The sequence below is a fragment of the Sitophilus oryzae genome, unplaced genomic scaffold (genome assembly GCF_002938485.1).
Source record: "Sitophilus oryzae breed Bouriz unplaced genomic scaffold, Soryzae_2.0 scaffold_1536_pilon_pilon, whole genome shotgun sequence".
NCBI lineage: Eukaryota > Metazoa > Arthropoda > Insecta > Coleoptera > Curculionidae > Sitophilus > Sitophilus oryzae.
The window spans coordinates 1,000,262-1,027,096 of NW_022146210.1; the positions used below are offsets into that span (position 1 = coordinate 1,000,262).

Below are 26,835 nucleotides of genomic sequence, written 5' to 3' on the forward strand. Positions count from 1 at the left end.
ACGGGAGGGACTAAATATTAGTCCTACAAAGACCGTAATAATCCTCTTCACCAAGCGCAGAATACTTGAGGGACTAGGCCCTCTGAGACTCTGCGGCGATGAGATTGCTCTCTCGGGGGAGGTCAAGTATCTAGGAATCACGCTTGATACCAAACTGACCTGGAACCGACATTTGGAAAATGTCACAAGGAGGGCGGTGACTACACTAGCGGTAGTCAGACGCTTTCATGGAAAAATCTGGGGCCTTAGACCACAGATGGTGCACTGGCTGTACACTGGAGTAGTGAGGCCTTCAGTAACATATGCATCCTTGGTATGGTGGCCTAAGGTAATGCAACAAACAACAATGCTCAGCCTCAGCAAGGTGCAAAGACTTGCTTGTCTGAGCATAACAGGGGCCATGAAATCAACGCTCACTGCATCAATGGAGGCGCTTCTGGACCTTCCGCCTCTTCACATAGTGATCTAGGCGGAGGCAAGAATGGGACTTTATCAACAACAAAGTGTCTTGGGAAATAGGACAGAAACAGGACACTCAAAGATGGGAAATCCTATTGAGGGACCTCTACTCCAAATGAGATCGGACCAAATGACCCCTCTTTATCACTACCACAAACCATTCGAGGTAAACAAAATGGATCGAGGAATGTGGACAGATATAACATTCCTTCAGGATGGACTAACCTGGTATACAGACGGGTCAAAGACCGCTGAAGGAACAGGAGCTGGAGTATTTGGGGAAAGACCAAGGGCAAGTTTATCATTTTCCTTGGGTAAACACTCAACCGTATTCCAGACAGAAATCTTCGCCATTCTACAATGTGCGAGAGAAAACAATAGAAGAGCTTATTCAGATAAGCTCATCAATATATGCTCAGACAGTCAGGCGGCACTTGGAGCGCTTATGAGCCCAAAGGTATCGTCGAGACCGTCTGGGAATGCCTAGGTGAACTGGAAGCTATGGCTCGACGGAACAGAATTAAATTATTCTAGGTGCCGGGCCACAGCGGCATCCAAGGCAACGAAAAAGCCGATGAGCTAGCTAGGCAAGGATCATCGGCATCTTATCTTGGTCCAGAGCCAGTACTGGGAATACCCAAATGTATGGCCCGTAGTGCACTAAAACTCTGGATCAGGAAAAAGCAGAATGTCCACTGGAGAAACCGACACGGGCACAGGCACAGCAAGGCTTTTATCCAAGGACCTAGCTCCAAAACCGCAAAAGAACTGCTAATGCTTAGCAGGAATAAATTGCGGATTACAACAGTCCTCTTGACAGGACATATGGCTGTCAAGTGTTACCTGAACAAGCTCAATCTGTATCAAGGAAGTCTTTGCTGCAGACTTTGCGCTAAAGATCCTGAAACAGCGGAGCACATAATATGTCACTGCGAGGCTCTGGATCGCAAGCGACACTTTTTATTTGAGAAAGCTAGGCTAGAACCGGAGGAACTATCATATCAAGGACCTGCATAAGTTAGTGCAGGGCACAGGGATAGGAGAATGGGTGCAGATATAGAAAGGGGACAAACACAATAGACCTCACAGGTCGCAGTGTTTCCGGCAGAGGACGGCCCCTTATTGTGGAAAAAAAAAAAGATCGACTATCGTGGTAATGGCTTATGTACTTCTTTAGTGTCCAACTACGGAAATAATCTCCGTAATGCCTATCCCGCTCTTGATGACCACCATAACGTAGGCTATTATCGGAATTCCGATTGGAACGCTCGATGAGTTCTGGTCCCCAGAAAAGATCGAAAATAAAGTAGCATTTCTTGGCACTCTTCAGCTACTCGGTGAGATACCTGAATTCGACCCCGTCTATACCATTCGCAGACTCGAAAATGGCATATTGAGAATGGACCGGTTTAAAATGAAAGTTTCGTGTTTTAGGGTCTTATGGACGGGTGCCCAAGGTACGGACAGTGTCCCATGTACGGGTGTCCCATGTACAAAGTAGGCGCAGGCAAATAGGCGAGCCGATGCTAGACCCGATTCTTACGAATCCGGAGGAGCCTCATAACTATGATGTAAATAACATGCTACAAGATATTCAGCGCTATAATGGATTGTTGAACTGGTGTAGCCGTAAAACATTAAAATATGTCAACGTTGAAAGCAAGATCGACTATCGTGGTAATGGCTTATGTACTTCTTTGGTGTCCAACTACGGAAATAATCTCCGTAATGCCTATCTCGCTCTTGATGACCACAATAACGTAGGCCATTACCGGAATTCCGATTGGAACGCTCGATGAGTTCTGGTCCCCAGAAAAGATCGAAAATAAAGTAGCATTTCTTGGCACTCTTCAGCTACTCGGTGAGATACCTGAATTCGACCCCGTCTATACCATTCGCAGACTCGAAAATGGCATATTGAGAATGGACCGGTTTTAAACGAAAGTTTCGTGTTTTAGGGTCTTATGGACGGGTGACCAAGGTACGGACAGTGTCCCATGTACAAAGTAGGCGCAGGCAAATAGGTGAGCCGATGCTAGACCCGATTCTTACGAATCCGGATGATTACTGGTCTCATAATTATGATGTAAATAACATGCTACAAGATATTCAGCGCTATAATGGATTGTCGAACTGGTGTAGCCGTAAAACATTAAAATATGTCAACGTTGAAAGCAAGATCGACTATCATGGTTATGGCTTATGTACTTCTTTGGTGTCCAACTACGGAAATAATCTCCGTAATGCCTATTCCGCTCTTGATGACCACCATAACGTAGGCCATTACCGGAATTCCGATTGGAACGCTCGATGAGTTCTGGTCCCCAGAAAAGATCGAAAATAAAGTAGCATTTCTTGGCACTCTTCAGCTACTCGGTGAGATACCTGAATTCGACCCCGTCTATACCATTCGCAGACTCGAAAATGACATATTGAGAATGGACCGGTTTTAAACGAAAGTTTCGTGTTTCAGGGTCTTATGGACGGGTGGCCAAGGTACGGACAGTGTCCCATGTACGGGTGTCCCATGTACAAAGTAGGCGCAGGCAAATAGGCGAGCCGATGCTAGACCCGATTCTTACGAATCCGGATGATTACTGGCCTCATAATTATGATGTAAATAACATGCTACAAGATATTCAGCGCTATAATGGATTGTTGAACTGGTATAGCCGTAAAACATTAAAATATGTCAACGTTGAAAGCAAGATCGACTATCGTGGTAATGGCTTATGTACTTCTTTAGTGTCCAACTACGGAAATAATCTCCGTAATGCCTATCCCGCTCTTGATGACCACCATAACGTAGGCTATTACCGAATTCTGATTGAACGTTTTCGATGAGTTCTGGTCCCCAGAAAAAGATCGAAAAATAAAGTAGCATTTCTTTTTGGCACTCTTCAGCTACTCGGTGAGATACCTGAATTCGACCCCGTCTATACCATTCGCAGACTCGAAAATGACATATTGAGAATGGACCGGTTTAAAATGAAAGTTTCGTGTTTTAGGGTCTTATGGACGGGTGACCAAGGTACGGACAGTGTCCCATGTACGGGTGTCCCATGTACAAAGTAGGCGCAGGCAAATAGGCGAGCCGATGCTAGACCCGATTCTTACGAATCCGGAGAATTACTGGCCTCATAATTATGATGTAAATAACATGCTACAAGATATTCAGCGCTATAATGGATTGTTGAACTGGTGTAGCCGTAAAACATTAAAATATGTGAACGTTGAAAGGAAGATCGACTATAGTGGTAATGGCTTATGTACTTCTTTGGTGTGTCCAACTACGGAAATAATCTCCGTAATGCCTATTCCGCTCTTGATGACCACCATAACGTAGGCTATTACCGGAATCCCGATTGGAACGCTCGATGAGTTCTGGTCCCCAGAAAAGATCGAAAATAAAGTAGCATTTCTTGGCACTCTTCAGCTTCTCGGTGAGATAACTGAACTCGATGAGCACGACTCCGTCTATACCATTCGCAGACTCGAAAATGGCATACTGAGAATGGACCGGTTTGAAACGAAAGTTTTGTGTTTCAGGGTCTTATGGACGGGTGACCAAGGTACGGACAGTCTCCCATGTACGGGTATCCCATGTACAAAGTAGGCGCAGGCAAATGGGCGAGCCGATGCTAGACCCGATTCTTACGAATCCGGAGGATTACTGGCCTCATAATTATGATGTAAATAACATGCTACAAGATATTTAGCGCTATAATGAATTGTTGAACTGGTGTAGCCGTAAAACATTAAAATATGTCAACGTTGAAAGCAAGATCGACTATCGTGGTAATGGCTTATGTACTTCTTTAGTGTCCAACTACGGAAATAATCTCCGTAATGCCGAACCCGCTCTTGATGACCACCATAACGTAGATTGGGCCAATACCGGAATCCCGATTGGAACGCTCGATGAGTTCTGTCCCTAGAAAAGATCGAAAATAAAGTAGCATTTCTTGGCACTCTTCAGCTACTCGGTGAGATACCTGAACTCGATGAGCACGACCCCGTCTATACCATTCGCAGACTCGAGAATGGCATATTGAGAATGGACCATAACTGACTTCCACTCTTTGTAAATATGATGGGATAACACCAACAAAAGCAAACCTAGTCCGGGCATAATAGACTAATGATCGATGTATTTTGATAGTTTATCCTTTGTATAGATTGCTCCAGTATGGATGTAACATAATCCCCATGCTGCTTTGTCCCTAATTTTAGTTATTATTAAGCCCTCGGAAGTATTTCAAGGTGAGTTTATTGTGTATATTAGTACCTTAGTAGGTTTTAAACGAGAGTTTCGTGTTTTTACGGTCCTATGGACGGATGACCAAGGTACGGGCAGTGTCCCATGTACATGGTAAACGCAGGCAAATAGGCGAGCCGAAGCTAGACCCGATTCTTACGAATCCGGAGGATTACTGGCCTCATAATTATGATGTAAATAACATGCTACAAGATATTCAGCGCTATAATGGATTGTTGAACTGGTGTAGCCATAAAACATTAAAATATGTGAACGTTGAAAGCAAGATCGACTATAGTGGTATTGGCTTATGTACTTCTTTGGTGTCCAACTACGGAAATAATCTCCGTAATGCCATCCGGAAAAATCCGTCTCCGTAATGCCAACTACGGAAATAATTTCCGTAATGTAATCCCGCTCTTGATGACCACCATAACGTAGGCCATTACCGGAATTCCGATTGGAACGCTCGATGAGTTCTGGTCCCCAGAAAAGATCGAAAATAAAGTAAAATCTCTTGGCACTCTTCAGCCACTCGGTGAGATACCTGAACTCGATAGGCACGACCCCGTCTATGCCATTTGCAGACTGGAGAACGGCATATTGAGAATGGACCATAAATGGTTTCCACTCTTTATCAATATGATGGGATAACACAATCAAAAGGAAACATAGTCCGGGCATAATAGACTAATGATCGATGTATTTTGATAGTTTATCCTTTGTATAGATTGCTCCAGTATGGATGTAGCGTAAGCCCCATGCTGCTTTGCCCCTATCTTTATTTATTATTAAGCCTTCGGAAGTATTTCGAGGCGAGTTTATTGTGTTTATTAGTACCTTAGTAGGTCTTAAACGAGAGTTTCGTGTTTTTACGGTCCTATGGACGGGTGACCAAGTTACGGGCAGTGTCCCATGTACATGGTAAACGCAGGCAAATAGGCGAGCCGACGCTAGACCCGATTCTAACGAATCCGGAGGATTACTGGCCCCGTAATTATGATGTAAATGACTTGCTACAAGATATTCAGCGTTATATTGGATTGTTGAACTGGTGTAGCCGTAAAACATTAAAATATGTCAACGTTGAAAGCAAGATCGACTATCGTGGTAATGGCTTATGTACTTCTTTGGTGTCCAAACGAAAATAATCTCCGGAATGCCGATCCCGCTCTTGATGACCACCATAACGTAGATTGGGCCAATACCGGAATCCCGATTGGAACGCTCGATGAGTTCTGTCCCCAGAAAAGATCGAAAATAAAGTAGCATTTCTTGGCACTCTTCAGCTACTTGGTGAGATACCTGAACTCGATGAGCACGACCCCGTCTATACCATTCGCAGACTCGAGAATGGCATATTGAGAATGGACCATAACTGACTTCCACTCTTTGTCAATATGATGGGATAACACCATCAAAAGCAAACCTAGTCCGGGCATAATAGACATTAGTCTATTATGCCCGGATATATGGATCATTAGATCGATGTATTTTGATAGTTTATCCTTTGTATAGATTGCTCCAGTATGGATGTAGCGTAAGCCCCATGCTGCTTTGCCCCTATCTTTATTTATTATTAAGCCTTCGGAAGTATTTCGAGGCGAGTTTATTGTGTTTATTAGTACCTTAGTAGGTCTTAAACGAGAGTTTCGTGTTTTACGGTCCTATGGACGGGTGACCAAGTTACGGGCAGTGTCCCATGTACATGGTAAACGCAGGCAAATAGGCGAGCCGACGCTAGACCCGATTCTAACGAATCCGGAGGATTACTGGCCCCGTAATTATGATGTAAATGACTTGCTACAAGATATTCAGCGTTATATTGGATTGTTGAACTGGTGTAGCCGTAAAACATTAAAATATGTCAACGTTGAAAGCAAGATCGACTATCGTGGTAATGGCTTATGTACTTCTTTGGTGTCCAAACGAAAATAATCTCCGGAATGCCGATCCCGCTCTTGATGACCACCATAACGTAGATTGGGCCAATACCGGAATCCCGATTGGAACGCTCGATGAGTTCTGTCCCCAGAAAAGATCGAAAATAAAGTAGCATTTCTTGGCACTCTTCAGCTACTCGGTGAGATACCTGAACTCGATGAGCACGACCCCGTCTATACCATTCGCAGACTCGAGAATGGCATATTGAGAATGGACCATAACTGACTTCCACTCTTTGTCAATATGATGGGATAACACCATCAAAAGCAAACCTAGTCCGGGCATAATAGACATTAGTCTATTATGCCCGGATATATGGATCATTAGATCGATGTATTTTGATAGTTTATCCTTTGTATAGATTGCTCCACTATGGATGTAGCATAACATAATATATAGCTATATATTCTCTTTATAAAGAATTACTGATCGGAAATTGAAAACCAAATCCAAAGCTGCAGAAATACAAAAAAGCTTGCACCAGATTGGTGGTGGCATGGGTACAACGGTAAATTTATCCCATTTAGAGAAAAATGATGGATTTATTATTTGATTGATTATGGATCCAATAAAGTAACATCAAAAATAAGGAGTTAGGATTTGGGACATCTCAAAACTTCTACTTCTCAACGCTCCAGTTATCATTTTGTGGTACTACCCATACTACTACCCATACCAGCCGAAAGCATTGAGGCTGAACATAATTATTCTATTGAGACAACAGTAGAAGTGACTCCTGAACCTTCATCTACTCGTCAAAATGCAGGAAAAACACCTTCTGTTTCAAATCAAAGAAGAATAGGTGATATGAGTGAGAATATCAGAGAAATGAACAATCAATCTCTTTCTGTGTTGAGTAAAATTAACAGTAATTTATCAACTTTAAATAGTAATATTAATAAATTAAACAATAGTGTATGTTCTGGGTTTAGGTTGTTAGCTGATAATTTAGCCCAAATAAGAGAGTGTATGGAATCATTTTCTTCAAACCATTGAATTGAATTTGCTGCTTTTTTTTGCTGTGAACTGCTTTCTGTCAACCATTACGTCAAAGAATTATAAAAAAATAAAACCTGGTATAGATTCGCAATTTGAATGGAAGAATTGGAACAAGTCTATAAATTTACTCGATGTTGTTTATTTTATTTTTTGATAAGGCATGGACAAAAGTGACGTGATAAAATTCGCCACTGCTTTAGAAAAGCTGGATTCCGCCATTCAGGTGGAATTGTGTCGCAAACTGAAATTGATCTGGAAGATCAGATTCCATTATCCGCTATTGCCGAAAGATGTAAAATATTACATCACGCTTCAGGAAATAACGTCGACTTTGAAGAATATGTCATGATAGAGGAAGACTTAGCCTACGACGTCAAGAAGCGCAAAACGCTACACGGTTTTGATAGATCGGCCACTCTTATATAATCCTGTTATTTTGTTTCTAGCAAAAGACGCTTTAAACGCTTTACACGCAAAATCACACATATTAATGAGAAGTGATAGATATGAGGATGATAATATCCTAGAAGAAGAGAAGATTGTTCGATTTGTAAAGTCAACCTGGCAACAATGCAGCAAAAGTGCGATGGGCTGCTGGAGCGGGGAATGCGGTATGTCTGTTGAAAAATATGGTGCTGCCATAAGGACTCCTTGTAGATATACCCAAAGCTGGTTTTAGATTACTAAAAAAACTACTTAACTTACTAAACTGTTCTTGGTATTAACCAATGATGGGAATATCAGTAGAAGGTTTTTTCAGACGCATCAAATCCATAACTTCATTTTTTTCATTTCGCAAAGCATTGAACTCTTATTTACTAGACAAGGCTTTCTACGCCGTAAATGAATTATATTTTGAAAATCAAATTTGATCTTGTAAACACTGGTCTAATGTTTGCTATTGCTATATTTACTAATGACATCGAAATGAATTTATTTAGAGGTCATTGATATTTTACTATAAACTAGCTAAATATTTTTGAATATTATTTTTATTTTTTTGTTCCTTGACATTATAAACATTTATAAATGTTTATTTTAACAATAAGACTGACAATATTATTTGTATAATGTTTTGTATTATCTTTTGTTTGTTTGTTTGTGTACCTTGTTTTTTTTGCTTTGTTTGTTAGTTTACCTTTGTCTACAAATTGAAAAATTTTTTGACAATAAAAGCATTTATTTATTTATTTAGAAAGTTCATCTGATATTTGTTTGGGGGGTTCATCTGATATTTGGTTATTGGGGGGGATTGGATTTTTTTCTAATCTATAGATTCAAGGTTTTATAAGAACTATTTCACTGGATTCAAATTTTTTGACGGGAAGTTTCATACGTACGCAATGGGCACAGCTAAACTTTATGTAGAATTGTATCCATAGTATCCGATGACACTAACAGTCCACAAGATTTTAATTCATGATGCATCTGTAATTGAAACTGCGCTAGTTCCAATCGGACAATTACTGAGATACGTAACAAACATTTTCGTCTTTATCACCAAAATTTTGCCATGAAGTTTAGCCGAGAAGCTTGCAATTTCGATGTTATCGACAAACTATTGTGTAGTTCGGACCCTCTGTTGTCAAGTATGAGACCAGCACCAAGAAAAAAATCTAAACAATTTTCCAAAGAAGCATTAGAGATGTTGCTACTAAAAGATCCTACAACACGACCACATTCTGAAAATCCATCATCGGATGAGGAAGGAGATGAACAGGTGGATACATTTGAAGAGGAAATATGTCCCGCATCTTCCTATCTCTGAAAAATAATATAGATTATTTAGAACTCTTAGCAGCCTTTAATGTTTTAATATCATTTGGAAAAATCTTTCTCATTGTAACATCTTAGTTCGTTTAAACAATACTACTGCATTAACATATATTAATAAAATGGGAGGCACTAGGTCTAAAAAACTTAATAAAATAACTAGACTTATATGGGAATGGTGTCAAGAAAAGGCGATCTTTGTATTTGCCTCTTATGTGAATACTAAAGATAACTACATAGCAGATGCTGGAATCAAGGTCTTTGTGCACTGAAACAGAGTACTCTTTAAATGAAACATACTTTGATATTATGCGCAGTCAATTTGAACAACCAACAATCGATCTTTTTGCCACACAGCTAAACGCAAAACGTATAAAGGTGCGTATTCATTATCCGCACGAACGAACGAATGTTCGCTAGTGGTATGGACGGGGACCGCATGATAGGACCGCACGAGAAGACCGGAGGCATTTGTTGGCGAACGCCTTTGATGTACCGACTCGAAACGGATGGTCGAGCGAACGAACGAACGAACGGCCGCATGCGTTCGGTCCCCGTCTAAATATACCGCACTTTCATTCGTTCGTTCGTTCGTTCGTTCGGATAATGAATACGCACCTTAAGGTATGTAGCTTGGCACAATGACCCCGATTCAGCTATTGATGGCGTTTACAATAACTTGGCCATCAGAATATTTTTCGATCATTACTAGGGTTGTAAATAAAATAATTACTGATAAAGCTAGGGGTATCTTAGTTGTTCCAAAATGGACTGTCCAACCCTGTTATCCACTGTTTATAAAAATTTTAGCTAAAGATACCATTATATTCCGACCTAATCCACAGTTAATTTCTTCCTTCTTTCAGAGGCAACCACCCATTATGGAAGGACCTTTCCCTGGTGGTAGGATGTGTATCAGGCAATCTTTTCTATCAAGGAACTTTCCAGAATCAGGGATTGAGGCTATTTTAGCTTCGATAACAAGAAAAACGTTGAGTCAATATTCTACATATTTAGAAAAATGGTGGGTTTTCTGTTTAAGTAATAACCAAAACCCCTATACGTATAATCTAAACCAATGAGTTACGTTTTTAAGTAGCATGTTTGATACGGGAATATCATATGCCACTATTAATTCTTGCAAGGCTGCCTTAAGTTTAATCTTAACATACCTGATTCAGATCAGCACTATATTAAAAGAAGAAGAAGAAGGATTTTATATAAGACGCATCAGCTGCTGGGCCATTTAGCGGCATTGATCAAATTAAAGTTAAATTAACTATATTATATTAAAAGATATATGAAAGGCTTGTATAATTTAAGACCAAGCAAATCTAGGTATGATACCACTTGGGACCCATTTCCGGTCCTTTGCTATTTAGAGAAATTGTATCCCTTAGAATCCCTAAGCTTTTTTCACCTGTCGTTAAAACTTATATGACTCTTAGCTTTAACAAAAGGTCACAGAATCCAAACATTTTATAGAATAAATATTCATGATATTTGTGTTTCGGAAAATATAATAAATTTGCCTTCTTTAAACATCTACATGTGTATTATGTAATCTTGAGGAGGAGATTGTGAAATATAATTGATAAATTAATCGACTTACCTGTAGGATGATTAATTTCAATTATGTGAACAATCTCCTCCGAAAAGATTACATACCCATACCCACCATCTTTAATTCCTTTTACCCAGTTTAGAAACAATTTAGTGCCGAAATGAACTGATAATGGTCCGATCGGGCAGCGGGGACAGGATATGATTCAGCGGTCAGCGGCTCGGAATTTTATCACTTTAAACTTGTGGTCGTCTAGCAGAGAAATGGAAACTACATGTGTATTATGTAATCTTTTCGGAAGAGATTGTTCACATAATTGAAATAATTAATCATCCTACAGGTAAGTCGATTAATTTATCAATTAAAAAAACTCTCAGTCCTTTAGAAAGGAAATTAGCTAGTGAAAGTAAATATTTTCTTTAGATTCATCAGAGTATGAAGGTAAATAAAATGATGTAATAGTACAATAAATAATGCTATTTTAATTTGGAATTAATATTTTGCCTATTTTTGATTGTTGTCCTGTCATATTTTAATTTCCTATAATAGAGAATTATAGAATTTCTAAAAAGAGGGCTTTAACTAAAACACACAAAAATATATTAAAAAAAGCAAGTGGAGCTTTCTTTATTTTGTAAAATAAAGCTTATCACTACCAAAGTTTACAGAATAAAATCACTACAGTGCGTATGCGACTAAACGCTTATGTCCGAAGACGAATGTCCACCAATCAATTTCGTTTAAGAGAAGGTTTGAAATTAATCCGCAATAGAGCCTAGATTTTAGATCTGCGGCTATTAAAGCATCTTTAGATGATTAGGTACTTGTTTGACAAAAAAAATATTAAAATTTTTGTCAAAAGTAAAAGCCAATAATGAAATAAGAAAATCAATAGCTGAGATCAAGAAAACCAAAAAGATAGATTTTTCTTCACGGGCAGGGCCATCTGGAGCCCAACATTGAAATAAAATACAACCACCAAACCAAACTAACCCAATATGATCACAATTCTAACATCTGTTATTAATCACATTCTTCCCCCTTGGTTTTTCCAAGCTCGTGAAAAAACAAAAAGGCGTATGAAAGATGAATCTGAGAAATAGTTTGAATTTGATTATTATCCAAACTATTAGATGAAAGGTGACGAATAGCCCATAAGTCCATATCTATGATTTAACCACAATGTATGGCAAACAAGTTTCATCAAAGGAAACCCACAAGCAGTAAAAGAGTATTACTACAAGTCTGCTAGAATAAATATATTTCTTTTACGTATATATCTATTGTAAGTTCGATATACAACAAATTTTACTGCTAAGCTATGCAAGAAAAAGGTGTAACCAGAAGACTTCGTACTCGACTACTGTACGGCGGGGTATAAAATGGTATCGGAAGGTGCCATAGAACTACTGACAAATACTGCAGTAGTGAATGCGTATATAGCATATCAATCTGTTATGAAAAGCAATATTAGCATAACTAAATTTAGAGAGGAAATTGCTAATAAAATTTTTACTGAGCGGTATAGTGTAGTAAACATTCCATCTGAAGATACTTCTAGAAGTCATAAGTTGATTGAGATAGAATCAAGTGGTAGATGCATAAAACGTTACAAAGAAAATAGCGAAAGAAATGGGCGTGCTTACGCGATGTCAAAGAGTCCACGGGTGAAAATGCGTTGCCAAGGATGTGAAGACAAAATTTTATGCATGAAATGTTTTTTTGCCTTATACAACTGTAATTTACGTAAAAAATAAGAAGCGTGTCCAAATATTGTACACGTAGTTCGTTGTAAAATGATGTTTTTTTTATACATAAACTATGTGTGCCACACGTGGATACACTAAAATGACATTTTTTTGTTAAAAATAAGTTATGTCTGATCGCTCTGGGATCCGTTATTGCCGAAATATGTAAAATTTGCATCACGCTTCAGGAAATAGCGCCGACTTTGAAGAATATGTCATGATAGACGAAGAGTTAGCCCACGGCACAGAAAGCGATTTTTGCTTTTTTGCGTGTGAAGCACTTTTGCGATTGTACCGTTTGAAGCTTTTATTTCGATTTGTGTCCATAAAAATCTTCGGTTTCGTCTTCAGTTTCTATCAAGCTGTCAATTAGTAACCAGAAAGCTCTTGGAATTCCCGGCCCGTTCAACAATCAATCCTTTGAGAAAGAGATAGGTGAGATCGGCGCGATTAGCGTTGAAAAGACGATCGGTGACGGTAGGGTGAAAAAGACAAACATTGATTCATTTTTATTTTAGTGAGACATAATATCTTATATTTTCTTTTAATTGTTTAATAAATAGTTGAGTGCAAATACTAAACATTTGTTCTCTTAACATATCAGAAGTGGGATCTGAACGTGTGTTTTTAAAACATTATTTGTTAGTGAAGATAAAGTGTTATTTGCTAGTGAAGATAAACATCTGAAAACGAAATTGCATAAAATATTACGGAATTATTCTTGAAAAGATTATTATTATCAAACCTCAAAAAAAATCACGAAAACTAGTGAGCATGGAATATCCGCATAATTATAAAAATCGACGACTGCGTTCCCGTTCTCCATCTCGAGAGCGTTCTCATTATTACAGTGATAATCGCAGATTAGAGGAAAAATTTGAAAAGCGTTTCGAGAAACTAGAACAACTTATACGTAATAAAGTGGGAACCGGCGCGGCGCATCTCCGGACTCAGAACATAGAACGCCTCCCGGTACACCGCCGTCACTACGCCGCGGCCGCCACCGTTCCAGGGGTGAAATTCTGTACTCTTGAACGGTAACGACCGATTTCGGTAATGCACCGAGAGTCATCGTTTACCAATCGGTCGGTCGTTTAAAACGCGCTTGTATTTTATGCAACCAAACGACATCGGTGCAAAGCGATTCGTCGAGTTGCCGAGCATTCGGTCGTTCTGTGGCCTGTTTAAATATTTTTTATAATGGCTGAGAGGTATGTATACATTATTGTTGATGTTTTAATTTATATTTGTACCGCATACACAATGTTAATGAAACTATACATAAATGTATTCGCCATTTGTGTCTTCTTAAAACAGAATTATAGGTTAGGTAGGTATACTTTAAAACTTGGGACTGTCTACCTTACAATATTAATATGAAACACCCTGTTTGCAACATTTTACACTTTCAGGTACACCAAGTAAATCACGTTTGAGCGTCCAGTTAGGTGAAGCAAGAGATAGATTTGCTGCCATTGCAGATCGAACTGCAGACGCCTTAAGTGTAGGGTCGCCTTTTGTGTATTTTTCAAATCATATAGTTTAATCTTAATTAATTAATTTCGTAGGTACTAGCAGAAAGTAGCCGACTACAGGCAGAAGCTTCCCTCCGCCACGCCAGAAATGAAGAAAAAATGATTGCGATACTGGAGAGGTTTGCGAGGGTGGCAGAGAGAGCCATTAGTTACTTGGAGACTAAAGAATAACTAATAAAACTAAACTAATACTGAATTGTATTTTTATGGATTAAAGATTTAAATTGATTATCAAACCTCAAAAAATCACGAAAACTAGTGAGCATGGAATATCCGCATAATTATAAAAATCGACGACTGCGTTCCCGTTCTCCATCTCGATACTCTATTATTACAGTGATAATCGCAGATTAGAGGAAAATTTGAAAAGCGTTTCTGAGAAACTAGAACAACTTATACGTAATAAAGTGGGGAACTCGGCGCGGCGCATCTCCGGACTCAGAACATAGAACGCCTCCCGGTACACCGGCCGTCAATTACGTCAGCGGCCGCCACCGTTCCAGGGGTGAAATTTGCAATTTTGAACGGTAACGACCGATTTCGGTAATGCACCGAGAGTCATCGTTACCAATCGGTCGGTCGTTTAAAAACGCGCTTGTATTTTATGCAACCAAACGACATCGGTGCAAAGCGATCTGTCGAGCTTGAGCATTCGGTCGTTCTGTGGCCTGTTTAAATATTTTTTATAATGGCTGAGAGGTATGTATACATAAAACGGTTGCATCGCGTTTGCAAATTTCAATCGTGCAGCATTCCTTTCCTCTGCAGTTAGCGGAAACCGTATTTTTCTTCTCAAAAAGACATCGTTTATAGAGTCAGTGACAGCATGTACACATCGACTCACAGATGGTTGACTCATAGTTAATCCTTCTTGATTTCCTACCGGATTTTGATAACTTCCGGTAGAATAAAACCGCAAAGCTATTAGAACCTACAGTAAATTATAAGCAATACCTATTATTGTTATATCTTATAAGATGAATATTTTTCAATGTCACCTGTTTTTCTACGGATAATCCATAAAGACGTTGACGTGCCAAGTGAGGGCGAAGAGCTTGTATCAAATCTGTGGCCATATCAGGAGAAATACGATACAAATTTATAAATTCATCATCTGGAAGTTCCAAAGGTTCCATGACATCTCTTAGAGCCCTTCGTTCTACTCGGCGTTCCATTATTCTTACTCTTCTTTCCAAATGTAGTAAATCATAGGCAAGATACTCCATTTTTCAAATCAAAACTAAGAGCGAGGGAATAATGTCAGGTTATAAAGTATTACCCCCACCAACTTGATTCTTTTTCAAGTTGGTGGTTTTTCAAGTTCTTTCGTGCATCAAAAAGTAAAAAAAAAACGTTATTTGGCCTGGTAAATAGTGTAAGCAGAGGACAGAGGCAAACTTATTTTCGTTTCCATAACACAAGTTTTTTATTCGGACTACATGAAACACTAAACACGAAACGGAAATGACTCCACCTCTGCTACTCATAGTACGTTTTAGCGTATCCTAAAGCTAATTTTATTCTACAAACGTTTCTCTACTTCTACCAATGCTAATTATTATTACTTACCTTCGTATGTATAATATGTACTTTTGTTTTCTCTTACTTCAAAATCTATGATGTGGTGGAAAAATCGCTAAAATTTTTCTTAATCACATCCAAACACATTTAATTTCAAACAATTTAATAACAGTCGTTCGACACGTTCGACGGTCGTGGAAGCTGTCGGTCGAGGAACGATTGTTTTCGCTCTGTTTCACCGATTTCGGTAGGCCGCGTAAAGTCCGGAATTGCAATATAAGGATTTCGGTCGGTCGACGTTTGACCGATACCGAAAATTGTCGTTGACTAGTACAGAATTTCACTCCAGATCAAGATCTCGTTCTTCGACGCCTATTAGACTAATTCGTGATTTGAGGACACAGCGGTCGGAGTCGAATAGCCGCAAATCAGTCGATAGCGTATCTCAGCGTTTTGTCGGTCGTATGGAACTTATACCAGAATTTGGCGCCTCAACTCAAAGCTTAACGATAACGCAATGGTTAAATAAAATCGATTCCGTTGGAGATCTTTACGGCTGCGATAATAAAGCGAGAATACTTTGCATGATAAGCTGTCTCAGCGGCAACGCAAAAGCTTGGTATGATAGTCAAACAGAAATAAACAATAACTGGCACGAATGGAAAGAGAAATTAAAACCAATTTTTCCCTCTGTTCGCTCAATTGCAACTAAAATAAAAGAATTTGTAAACTATGAACGTCAGTATAATGAAGATGTAGTTTCATTTTATTATAATAAATTGCGCTTGAGAATATTTGGAGGTAACTACCTATACTTGTAGGTACTGTAATTGAAGGTCAAATCTGTCGCTTGATTCAAAACCAGCCAAGAATTTTAATTCCAAAATAAGTACGCTGGAGGGTAACAAGATTGCATCATGTCGAAAATGGACATCCTGGTATTCGACGTACCTTAGAATCAATAGGAGAGAAGTATTGGTTTACAGATATGAAAAACTTTGTTACAAAATATGTCAAACACTGCATATCTTGTCTGTGTGCTAAGAAACCAACGGGGAAAAGAAGAGGTCGACTTTATCCAATAAAGTTAACAAACCATTTCATACATTACACTTGGACCATTTAGGCCCATTTTGTAAAAGTCCAAAAGAAACAGTTATATGCTAGTCACTGTAGACTCGTTTACAAAATACACTTGGATCGAAGCAGTTCCTGATACTGGAGTTACACATGTGATTAGTACTTTGGAATTGCTGATAAAATTTTATGGTATACCAGAGAGAATTATTACAGATCGGGGAAGGTCCTTTACAAGTAAGGCAATGACAGAATTTTGCAAAAACAACAACATTAAACATATACTAAATACAATTGCTAGTCCAAGAAGTAACGGACAAGTGGAGAGGTTCAATGGAACTATTCTCAATGCTTTGACAGCGGCCGTTGGGAATGATTATGATCTTTGTGAAGAGGAAATAATTGAGGTTCAGAATGGAATTAATGGTTGTGTTAATTCTACTACGAAAAAGTCTCCTTTTGAATTACTTTATGGGTTTAGGCCACGGTTAAAATTTGATGTAAGTGTTAAAAGTCCGCAAAAACCGATGACGGTTTTTGTAGACGTATCTGTTTTAAAAAAAACTAAAGTGTTCTCGAATAGTTGAATTTAAATATTTTAAATAGTTTTTTTCTTTGTATTTTTTTGCTTCCTACGACGAAAAGTTAAGCTTTTTTTTGTTCGTTAAGCATATTTGTATATCTGTAAATGCATGAATAAACTTGTTGCGTTCTAAATTGCGCTTCAGCGAAAAATCTGTAGAAGATGAGATAATGCAATCCCTCCTCTCAAAACTTGGAATTGTTAGACTCAGTCCCGTCTAGCGTTACGGCATCTTCATCCCGTGTTTCAGCTCCTGCTATAAGGTATCCTAAAAGGATCTACCAAAAGATGCTTTACTAATAACAAGCAAAATAACAAAAAGTTCAGTTTGGTTTGGTTTTTTTTATTAGAACAGAAAAAAAGAATAGAGATGAAGATTTGTTGAGTTTTAAAAATTTACTACGGTTTTCACCCCATGTACGAATATTTTCGCCATACGAAAAGCTAGAATATAGAAATAAGGGGAATGAAATTAACTCAAGAATTTGTCAGACTAAGCAATAACTTTTATTCCAATGGAAACACATTGAATTATAATTTTGACTCAATTCTAGTAGTCAGAAATTCTAGTAGTGTGTTTTAGGTGTATTTTGGCTAAAGCTTATTTTATTATTATTTTCGGTTTTCATTAAAATTACACTTGTAATATTTATCTCATTATATTATACGTTATTCTGTAATATATATTTTTTTAAATAAAACAAGACTATGTTTCCTTACCGGATTGTAATCATTACCCGCTCTTCGGGCAAATTGGTTTATTATGACAATCTCTCCATTTTTTTCACATCTATTAAAAATTTGTGCAAGTACGTAATCAAAAGTATCTATTTTCATTCTCGTGTATTCCATAAATTTTGCAGGGTGTTTATTTTGCAGGCTTAATTGTTTATAAAGGTGGTGAAATTCTCCAAACCTGTTTTCCTCGTAAAACCAACCTCGTTTTCTCCGTGCAAGATCTAAAGAATTATGACAAACATATGATCGATAGTATAATCCAACTAGAATGGAACTTAGACATGAACGATAAGCTTCATGAAATTAAAAGGGACTACATAGTTTGAAAATAATGCCGTTATTTTGCCTAGAAGAGATTTCTTTGTGCTCACTAGAATTCGTTTAGGACACACGAAACTTACCCATGAACACCTCCTTAAAGGACAGAACCAGCCCAATTGTGAAACATATAATCTGGCAAACACATTATCTTTGAATGTCCAAAGTACGCCTTAAAACGAAGACAACACGGTATCGTGGATAACCCAGAGATAGCCGCTTCCTTCCAAAATAACAAGGCGATGTTGGATTATATAAAGGATATCGACATATATTTACGACCGTAATTTACAAAGTTGATCATTTGTCTCACGACGCCCTCTAAATTTTTAGTTTATTGTCTAAAAAAATGGCAGACCATTGTAAATTCTTAATATTCACAATAAACCTTGCCCCAAAGACGATTTATTTCCCATTTAAATTACATGGGAATTTGCAACTTTTTGCAAATAATTTTTTTCTTTCGATCTTGTTTTCTCGCAGCCATGACAATCACATATTCTTCGCTCTACAAAAAGGGTCTCTTACAATTTTTCGATAATACCTTCAAAAGTTATTCACGGTTAAAGTTAACCACTCGGTGAATTCCTAAATTTTTCAATTTTTTTTACTAAATTACGATTATTTTTGAAAATTTTAATCTATTGTTTGAAACAAAGCAATTTTCATGATCCATGATAAACAATTTTGAATTATGAAAAACAATTGAATGCATGACAGGTAGTTAATTCTAATACTTATTACTTTTGAGCTTGTATTCTTTTGCAGTACTTAATTAATTAATTTTAAGTAAGTTCGGTAAATTTCTGTTATTTTTTGTATTGAGTTTCTATATAAACGCTATAGAGCATATAAATAATATAGAGCAAGGAAACCCCAGCTTCTACATCCTGGAGACGCAGAACGCAGAATCGAGTTTTATAATTGGTATTTGGGAAGGTTAGAAGAAAATGAATTGTTGTTTGATCAGATTATCTGGAGCGATGAGTCAAGAATTTCAAGTGATGGTATATTCAGCCGGCATAATAATCATATTTGGGCAGATCAAAATCCCAACCAACAAGTAAACCGGGCAGCACAAGGATACTTTGGATTTAACGTATGATTTGCTTTACTGGGTAACAAAGTTCTTGCCTATGAAATCTACGAAGGTAATTTCAATTCTCACCGATATCTTCAAATTTTAGAAATACAAGTTCCATTTTTAAATAACTTCCCCTTGAGGGAAGGTAAACAAATATTCTTTTAACAAGATGGAGCTCCAGCTCATACTGCGGCAGTTGTAGTGGAATATCTTAACGCGAACTTTCGACAAAAATGGATTTCAAACAATGGACCAATCAGGTGGCCACCTAGATCTCTCCCTTGGACTTCTGTCTCTGGGGCTTTCTAAAAAACGAAACTTTTTCGAAATGCAAATAGAACATTAGAAGAGTTACAAGATAGTTTTGTTGTGGCTTTGCAAAGTGTAACCAACATACACATTCGTCACATTCGAAATGCTGTTAGCGGCGGTGGCGCGGCGCACGGTGGAGTATTAGCATGAAAAAGGTGATCGAAATTCGAAAAAGCAAATGTGTTTAAGATTTCCCAAAAATGATAAATGATAAGTTAAATCATGTCTGCTATGAATGGCGTTGCTATGGGTGTGTTTAGTTGCATTCATTTGTTTCAACGAAACGTCAAAGTTGTTACTTCTCACAGATAAGAGTAAATGGCTAAATTTTATGTTTAAAATTATAAATTGTTGTTGTTCTTGTGCTCCTTTTACGTTTATATTATTGTTTTGATTGAAAATGGCTCAGCAAGCTTTTTGTGTGCATTATTTAATGTAACTATTAGCAAGCATGCCAATAAACAATCTAATGAAGGATTATTATACACAATCGCAAGTAGGAAAGTAATCATAAATTTTCTCCACTTTTGGCCGGCACTGTATGTACCTCCAGCATTAATTTTTCCTCGTAAGCGCTTAAAACCTGAACTATTAAATGGGGCACCCGCCGAGTCCATAATGTTTGTATCCGATTCGGGATATATAAATTCAGATCTTTTTTGTCGTTGGCTAAATCATTTCCAAAAACACGTTAGACCTACAGCTGAAAACCCAGTGCTATTAGTTTTGGACAACCATGCCTCCTATTGCACTCTCGAGACCGTCACATTCTGTAAAACTAATAATGTTCACTTACTAAGTATTCCGCCGCATGCAGGCCATAAAGTTGAACCATTAGACCGAGCGTTTTTTAAATCCCTAAAAGATTTTTATAGTGACCTTTGCGATCAATGGCTCGTTAATAACCCGTGACAATGCATATCACAATCAGAAGTGGCAAAGATTTTTGGCGATCCCTATTCGAAATGTACAATTGAGAGAGCTTCAAATGCCTTTCGAGCTTGTGGTATTGTTCCGCTAAACCGAGTTATATTTTCCGAAGAAGATTTTCTGCGATCTAGTGTTACAGACCAAAGAGAGGAAAGTGAAGAAGAAATTATTGAAAATGTGATAGATAATTCTTCAAGTGATGATGAAATTCCTTTGGCTGCGTATGTGAAACGATTAAAAATGTTTTACTTTAGTATCATATTCAATTCAACCAGACACTTCTATGCCTAAAGCCTCAAAGCAAGTACCGTTTACTGAAGAGACCGTTGCACCCACTTCCAAATCATTGTCCAAACCTACAGAGTCCGTTGCATCCACCTCCAAATTAGTGTTCAGACCTACAGAATCCGTGGCATCCACCTCCAAATCAGTATTCAGACCTACAGAATCCATAGCATCTACCTCAAAGTCAGTGTTCAAGCCTACAGAATCCGCACCTCCTACCTCGAAGTCAATGTTAAAACCCGCAGAACCCGTACGCGTAATTCCTGAACAAAATAAAGACGAGAAAAACTTAAAATCCCCCAAGGATATTTTACCATATCCCAAGATCAAAGAAAAGAGGATCAGGCGTAGAAAAGGGAAAAAATCTACAATCTTAACATCTACCCCCAATAAGGAGGACTTAGAAAAGGAGATGCAGAAGAAGTTAGAGAAAGAGCGTAAGAAACAAGGTAAGAAATTCCTATCCTCAAAGAAAACTATTAAAATAATAAACATATTTAACTCTCCAAGATTTTCAACGCTATTCCCGACACCCGAAGTAAGGCCGAGACACACATTAATGCATCGCGTCCGCACCGTGCCCGCACCATGTCGGTGAAGATGACGCGAAACCACACTTGTCCGCACCGATCCGTGTGTCGACCGTGCGGTCTGTCTCATGATTGCAGTTCAGTATTATTTTAGAAGCTTACGGAGCTATTTCGTGGAGACAAAATTGTGTGGAGAAATTTTGTCTGTGAAGAAAAAAAAATTCGTGAAGAAAAAATGCATTCCTATATTTTTCGTTCGACTGGTCGTATAGCACTGGAAACTTTCTTATCTTTTCGATTAATTTTTCTACATCCATTTTAATATTAATGTTTATTATTATAATAATAATAATATACGAGTATTATATTAATTTAGTATTTAAAATATAATTAAAAAAATTCTTTACAAAATAGATTCGTACACCGCACCGTGTCCGTCAAAAAGTAAGCTAAATTAGTCGGGAACGTGGCGAGCTCGGTGCGGTGACGTTGCGATAAGTTGGGGACTACGCGCTTCTTTTACATTGTGCAATTCTCTCTCCGTGCGACGTCCAACACACGGCCGTCACACGGTGCGGATATGTGTATCCCGACCCGATTTGCATGTCCATGTCGTATTATTGTCTTGAATACTGCACGAGGTACGCCGCACGTACGTATCACACAACAAACGGATAACCGCCAACCGTTCAAAGAACCTGTTCTAATGATAGCTTCCACGCCCGCTTAGAGCACGCGACTCCCCTGCGGAGACCGGTGGGAAGTTCAATAGCCTCTCAATGCATATGATGAGGCTGCAGACACTGCTACAGAGAAGCTAGCACCCGGTTAGATTCTATAGGATTTTCTACTCTTGCTCGGTCGGACTCAAGACAGCATTTGTTATAGGCTTGATAATTAAGATAATGTTTAGCATTTTTAATATAAACCAAGTTAATTGTTCCATATTTCAATTTACATTTTAGAAGATTATGTTTTGTAATTTGTTTACAGGAAGCACTGCTTTCCTTGCTTCCATGGACTGCACGCCGCTGCACTAACTGGATCATCGAATACAGGTTTCTCAAGCATTTACCTTATTACGCTGCAATGAAGATACAAAAGAAACTTCTCATGGTTATTTTGAATCTAGAATAGACTTTGAATCAAGACAGCTTCTGCCGCCAAGCCTTTCATGACTTTTTTTTATCTGAAAATTGTGGTGGCAACATTAGGGTGCTTCTTGCCAATGCGCAAGTTAACCCAACAGAAAGACAGGTAACCTATGTTAATCAACAGTGTGAGATGTGAAAAATATGGAAGTTGAGACAAACAAAATGTTATTGAAGGAATAAAGTTAGTTTACAGAACGAAGATACCATGTTATGTTTTAACGAAAACTCGTTTGCCATTGTTCTCGTAGCTGCCGTTATGAAAATATCTGCATAAGAAGAGGGTATGACAATCTTCGGTATTGACAGAACATTTAAAGCTAGAAACTTTTTGTTGTGTTGAAGAAAATGAAAGAGTAACTTTACACTTTCACAGCGTTTTGGTGTTCCAAAATCATCAGTTCATAATCTATTAATAGAATTCAAATTTAAATTATACAAATAACGAAATCATCAAGTTTGATTCCAAGAAGATAAAGAAAAACGCACAGAATTTGGCGAAAATTTATTTAATTTAATAAATAATATCAATATCAATATCACAGACGAGACTACTCATCCATTAATGATGACTTTATAACAATACCAGTTGAGAAACAGAATGTAGAAAGGCTAAATGCAGCAATAAAATTAAGAATGGGGCATCTTCAGTGAGATCGGGAAAAAACTGGTTCCTTTGGCAACGCTTATACACAATAATAATTAGTAAAAGCGTCAGTGATGCATTAATTTTTCTACAAAAGAACATGAATTGTGAAGAATTTTTTTTTATTATATTACATATTATTATATTTTTTGAAGGGCTAAAGACCAATGGTCTAACTCTTTTTTTAAGACGACCCGTTTTTTAAATCAGCCAGAAAAACTGATTTTCTGGCGTTCTTAATACTACTTAACTTACGTACTACGTACTTACTTAAATCTTTACGTAGATAGGTATAAATATTATATTGATAAATATGCCACACAAAAATGGAGGAATAGAGATTCTAACAGGCGCATTTAAGTAGTAGAAAATTCTTGCAATTCTATATGACTTAGAAATCTAAAATCAAGTAGTACTGAATCACTTGATAAAAATTAAGCATTGATAAACGTCTACACCTTTATTACACCTTCTCTCCTGAACCAAGCCGCTGAGAAAAGTGTGCGAAATATCGATTTCCCAACTCAATATGACATATCCATACAACAAGCAATTTCTGCTAGTAAAAAACGCTAACTATTCGGTCAGTGGCACACTGCCCTACTAAAACCAAAGGTTTCTACAAACAAAAAATATTGTACAGTTAATCAACCAAGTGAATTTAATGAAAATACTTCTGGGTTTTCCGCCACTTGCAGAAAATCTATAAAATAAAAGTTAGTCTGGTTTGGTTTGGTTTATAAACACCACTGCGTTGATCCAACGAAGACCAAAATGTCAGTGGTATTTTAGTAAAAAAATAGATTTTTCTAACGGACAAAAATACTTAACGTTTCAAGAGGTATATCTCTTCCCGTCGTCACAAGCAAAAAAAAACACAGAGAACAAAGAAAAGCTATTTAAAATATCTAAAAACAACTATTCAAGAACACTTTTTTAACATACAGCATCTACATGTTAAAAAAACTATACCCAACTAGCATTTGGACGTTATCTAACGTCGGGTAAACGTCGCGTTCAATAAAGCCGACGTCGGGTACCAACGTCGGTTCGACCGCCTGACGACCCTTATTTGCACCTAAATGGGGAATACAGATTCGGGTCGCCTCGACGTCGGTATCTGACCTAATAGGGAATGTAATTCTACCAATTACCAACGTCATATTACGTTGGATTTTAGTCACTTAAAATTCGTCGCTAAGCACTTACGTTACGTTTGGTTTTCATATTCGCTACCAAGAATACATAAAAACCTAACCAAACTACCTAATTACAAATGGATTCATCACTCCTCGAATAGAACTATAAGTGCCTATCTAATTTCATATTATAATAATTCTGAATCATTAATCCAGACATCAGTTTTGTCAACGGAAGTCACTTTCTTGATATATTTGATTAAAATACTCTGGAAAACAACGAGCGCCTTCAAAATTAGGTAGATTTATGAAATAAAAATATCTATAAAAAAGTAACTCCCAAAATATTTTTTTTATTTTCTAGCTGGTTTAATCATAAAACTGTACTGTGGTTCCCCCAAAACTCAAGCTTATCAATATTATTCTACTAGAAATCGAAATGTTAATATAAATTTTAAAAACAAAAAACGATTTTAAAATGGCTGACAATCGGATACGTGTTAAGAATGGCGGATTTCTGTGTCCGACTTAATATGAACTACCAATATACCAATTCCAACCGGGTCTCCAACATTAGTCGTCTCACACGACCGAAGTCATTAAACCGGACGACCGGCAATCGTATTATGACGTATATAATTCCAACGTACGCCACGTAACCTCACTTTGCGTATCAGTGATTTGTGGATTTGTGCAACTATATTTTAGTTTTTGGTTTCTCCTTAAAAAAATGGGCAGCCACTTTTTTAAGCCTAACCTCAGATGTCGGAGGAGGATGGGGTCTGCTGGTTTCCTAAGCTAAAAAATAAAATTAAGATGCATCAGTGTAATGCAGCATCTCTTCCGGATAAAAAGCATTTACGGGTGAAGGCAAGACATCACTACTACTATTATTATTTTGAAAAAGCCTCGACCTCTTTCTGTAAAATGTAGATGAATGTCTAAATGCCTTTTTAGTGTTTTTTTAGGCATAATAAAAAAATTAAGTTTGTTTACAAAAACTTTTTATTAGGTTATGTTCATGATGTTCATTAGGTCGCAAATGCTACTTAATGGGTTGTATTTACGGACGTAAATAAAGATACGTAAATTAGGTTATAAATATGAACATAAAATACAACAAAATATAATTGGACGTTACTTTAGGGATTATCAGTGAAACGTATCCTATTCGGACAACGGGTAGACGTCGGGCTAGTTCAAGTATATGTACGCAGTGCAAGCCAACGTGGAAACGACGTTGGGAAATTAATAAAAATGGTACGTTGTTATTTTGTACGTCGACAGATCGTTGGATTTACCGACTCGGATCCAACGACGTCGCTTTTAATAAGAAAGCGACGTCACAGGTCGTATCACCAGCACCCGACCTAAATTTGCACAAAGTCTGACATCGCTTCAGGTCAGATTTAGTTCAAAGTCAGATAGATGCTACTTGGGTAGTGTTCTTGAATAATTTTCCAACGTAACGTCCGGATTGCACAACGACCTTAGTGGCCGCGGGCAGCCCAGTAGGCAAGCGAGACAGCAACGCGTTATTGCGCGCCGATTTAACAAAATAAATAATTTTAAACCTGCCGTCATTTCGTTAATAATTATCGTATCGTGTTGATTTTTGCATAGAAATACTCATGAGTCTTTAGCGCTTCCGACAAGCCTAAATAACTGGATTATTTTATATATTTTCGATTTGTTTACATTGCCCGAGCATATTATTACTTTGAGATAAAAATCTCTGTTATAAATTTTAAAACTGACAGATATGAATACTATCATTTAATTAGTTATACATTTAGTTACAACATATTCAAAATTTAGGTCTATCGGTTTATGCTAGCAGTAACAACGAGTATAAATAAAAAATGGTCGGTACAACGCTCGCCGTTTTTAGCGCACGTTCAGCTTTGGTTTTAGTTTTAGCGCTATTTTTACAGAAAATAAATTCTGAACTTTGATAAAATGACAAGAACATTATCATTGCCGATATCTCCTGGTTATAATGTAGTTCTTTTTTCAAAATATTGCATTGTTTTAGCTTAAAAAAAACTTGAAATATGCGGCTTTTTTTGCGAGAGCTACCGGCGCTGCGTTAATAAAGAAATGGCTATGTACGTCAATCAAAAGACAGTATTTACGATAGTCTTTTGTTTATACGGAGTATAGAAAATGTGTTTACTACCAGTAGTATTTGTGCGATTTTTAAAATTATTTATTATTAAATAGAGGGAAACGCGACCGAAA

The 26,835-nt window shown here is 37.6% G+C and overlaps 1 protein-coding gene across 1 annotated transcript; it reads right to left on the reverse strand.

The window, feature by feature from the left end:
- Positions 1-14,863: 14,863 nt before the first annotated feature.
- On the reverse strand, positions 14,864-17,456 carry LOC115878909. Its single transcript, XM_030895519.1, has 2 exons — positions 15,279-17,456; positions 14,864-15,211 (listed from the first exon to the last, which is right to left on the reverse strand). Exons 1-2 carry the CDS (start codon positions 15,504-15,506, stop codon positions 14,864-14,866), a joined length of 576 nt encoding a protein of 191 aa, XP_030751379.1. The 5' UTR covers positions 15,507-17,456.
- Positions 17,457-26,835: the final 9,379 nt, after the last annotated feature.

Bases quoted from the DNA above. Each gene is read 5' to 3' on its own strand.
- LOC115878909 (XM_030895519.1), bottom strand. From the start codon at position 15,506: ATGGAGTATCTTGCCTATGATTTACTACATTTGGAAAGAAGAGTAAGA. The intron at 15,212-15,278 runs GTGACATTGAAA...AATTTACTGTAG, and splicing joins GATTATCCGTAGAAAAACAG to GTTCTAATAGCTTTGCGGTT.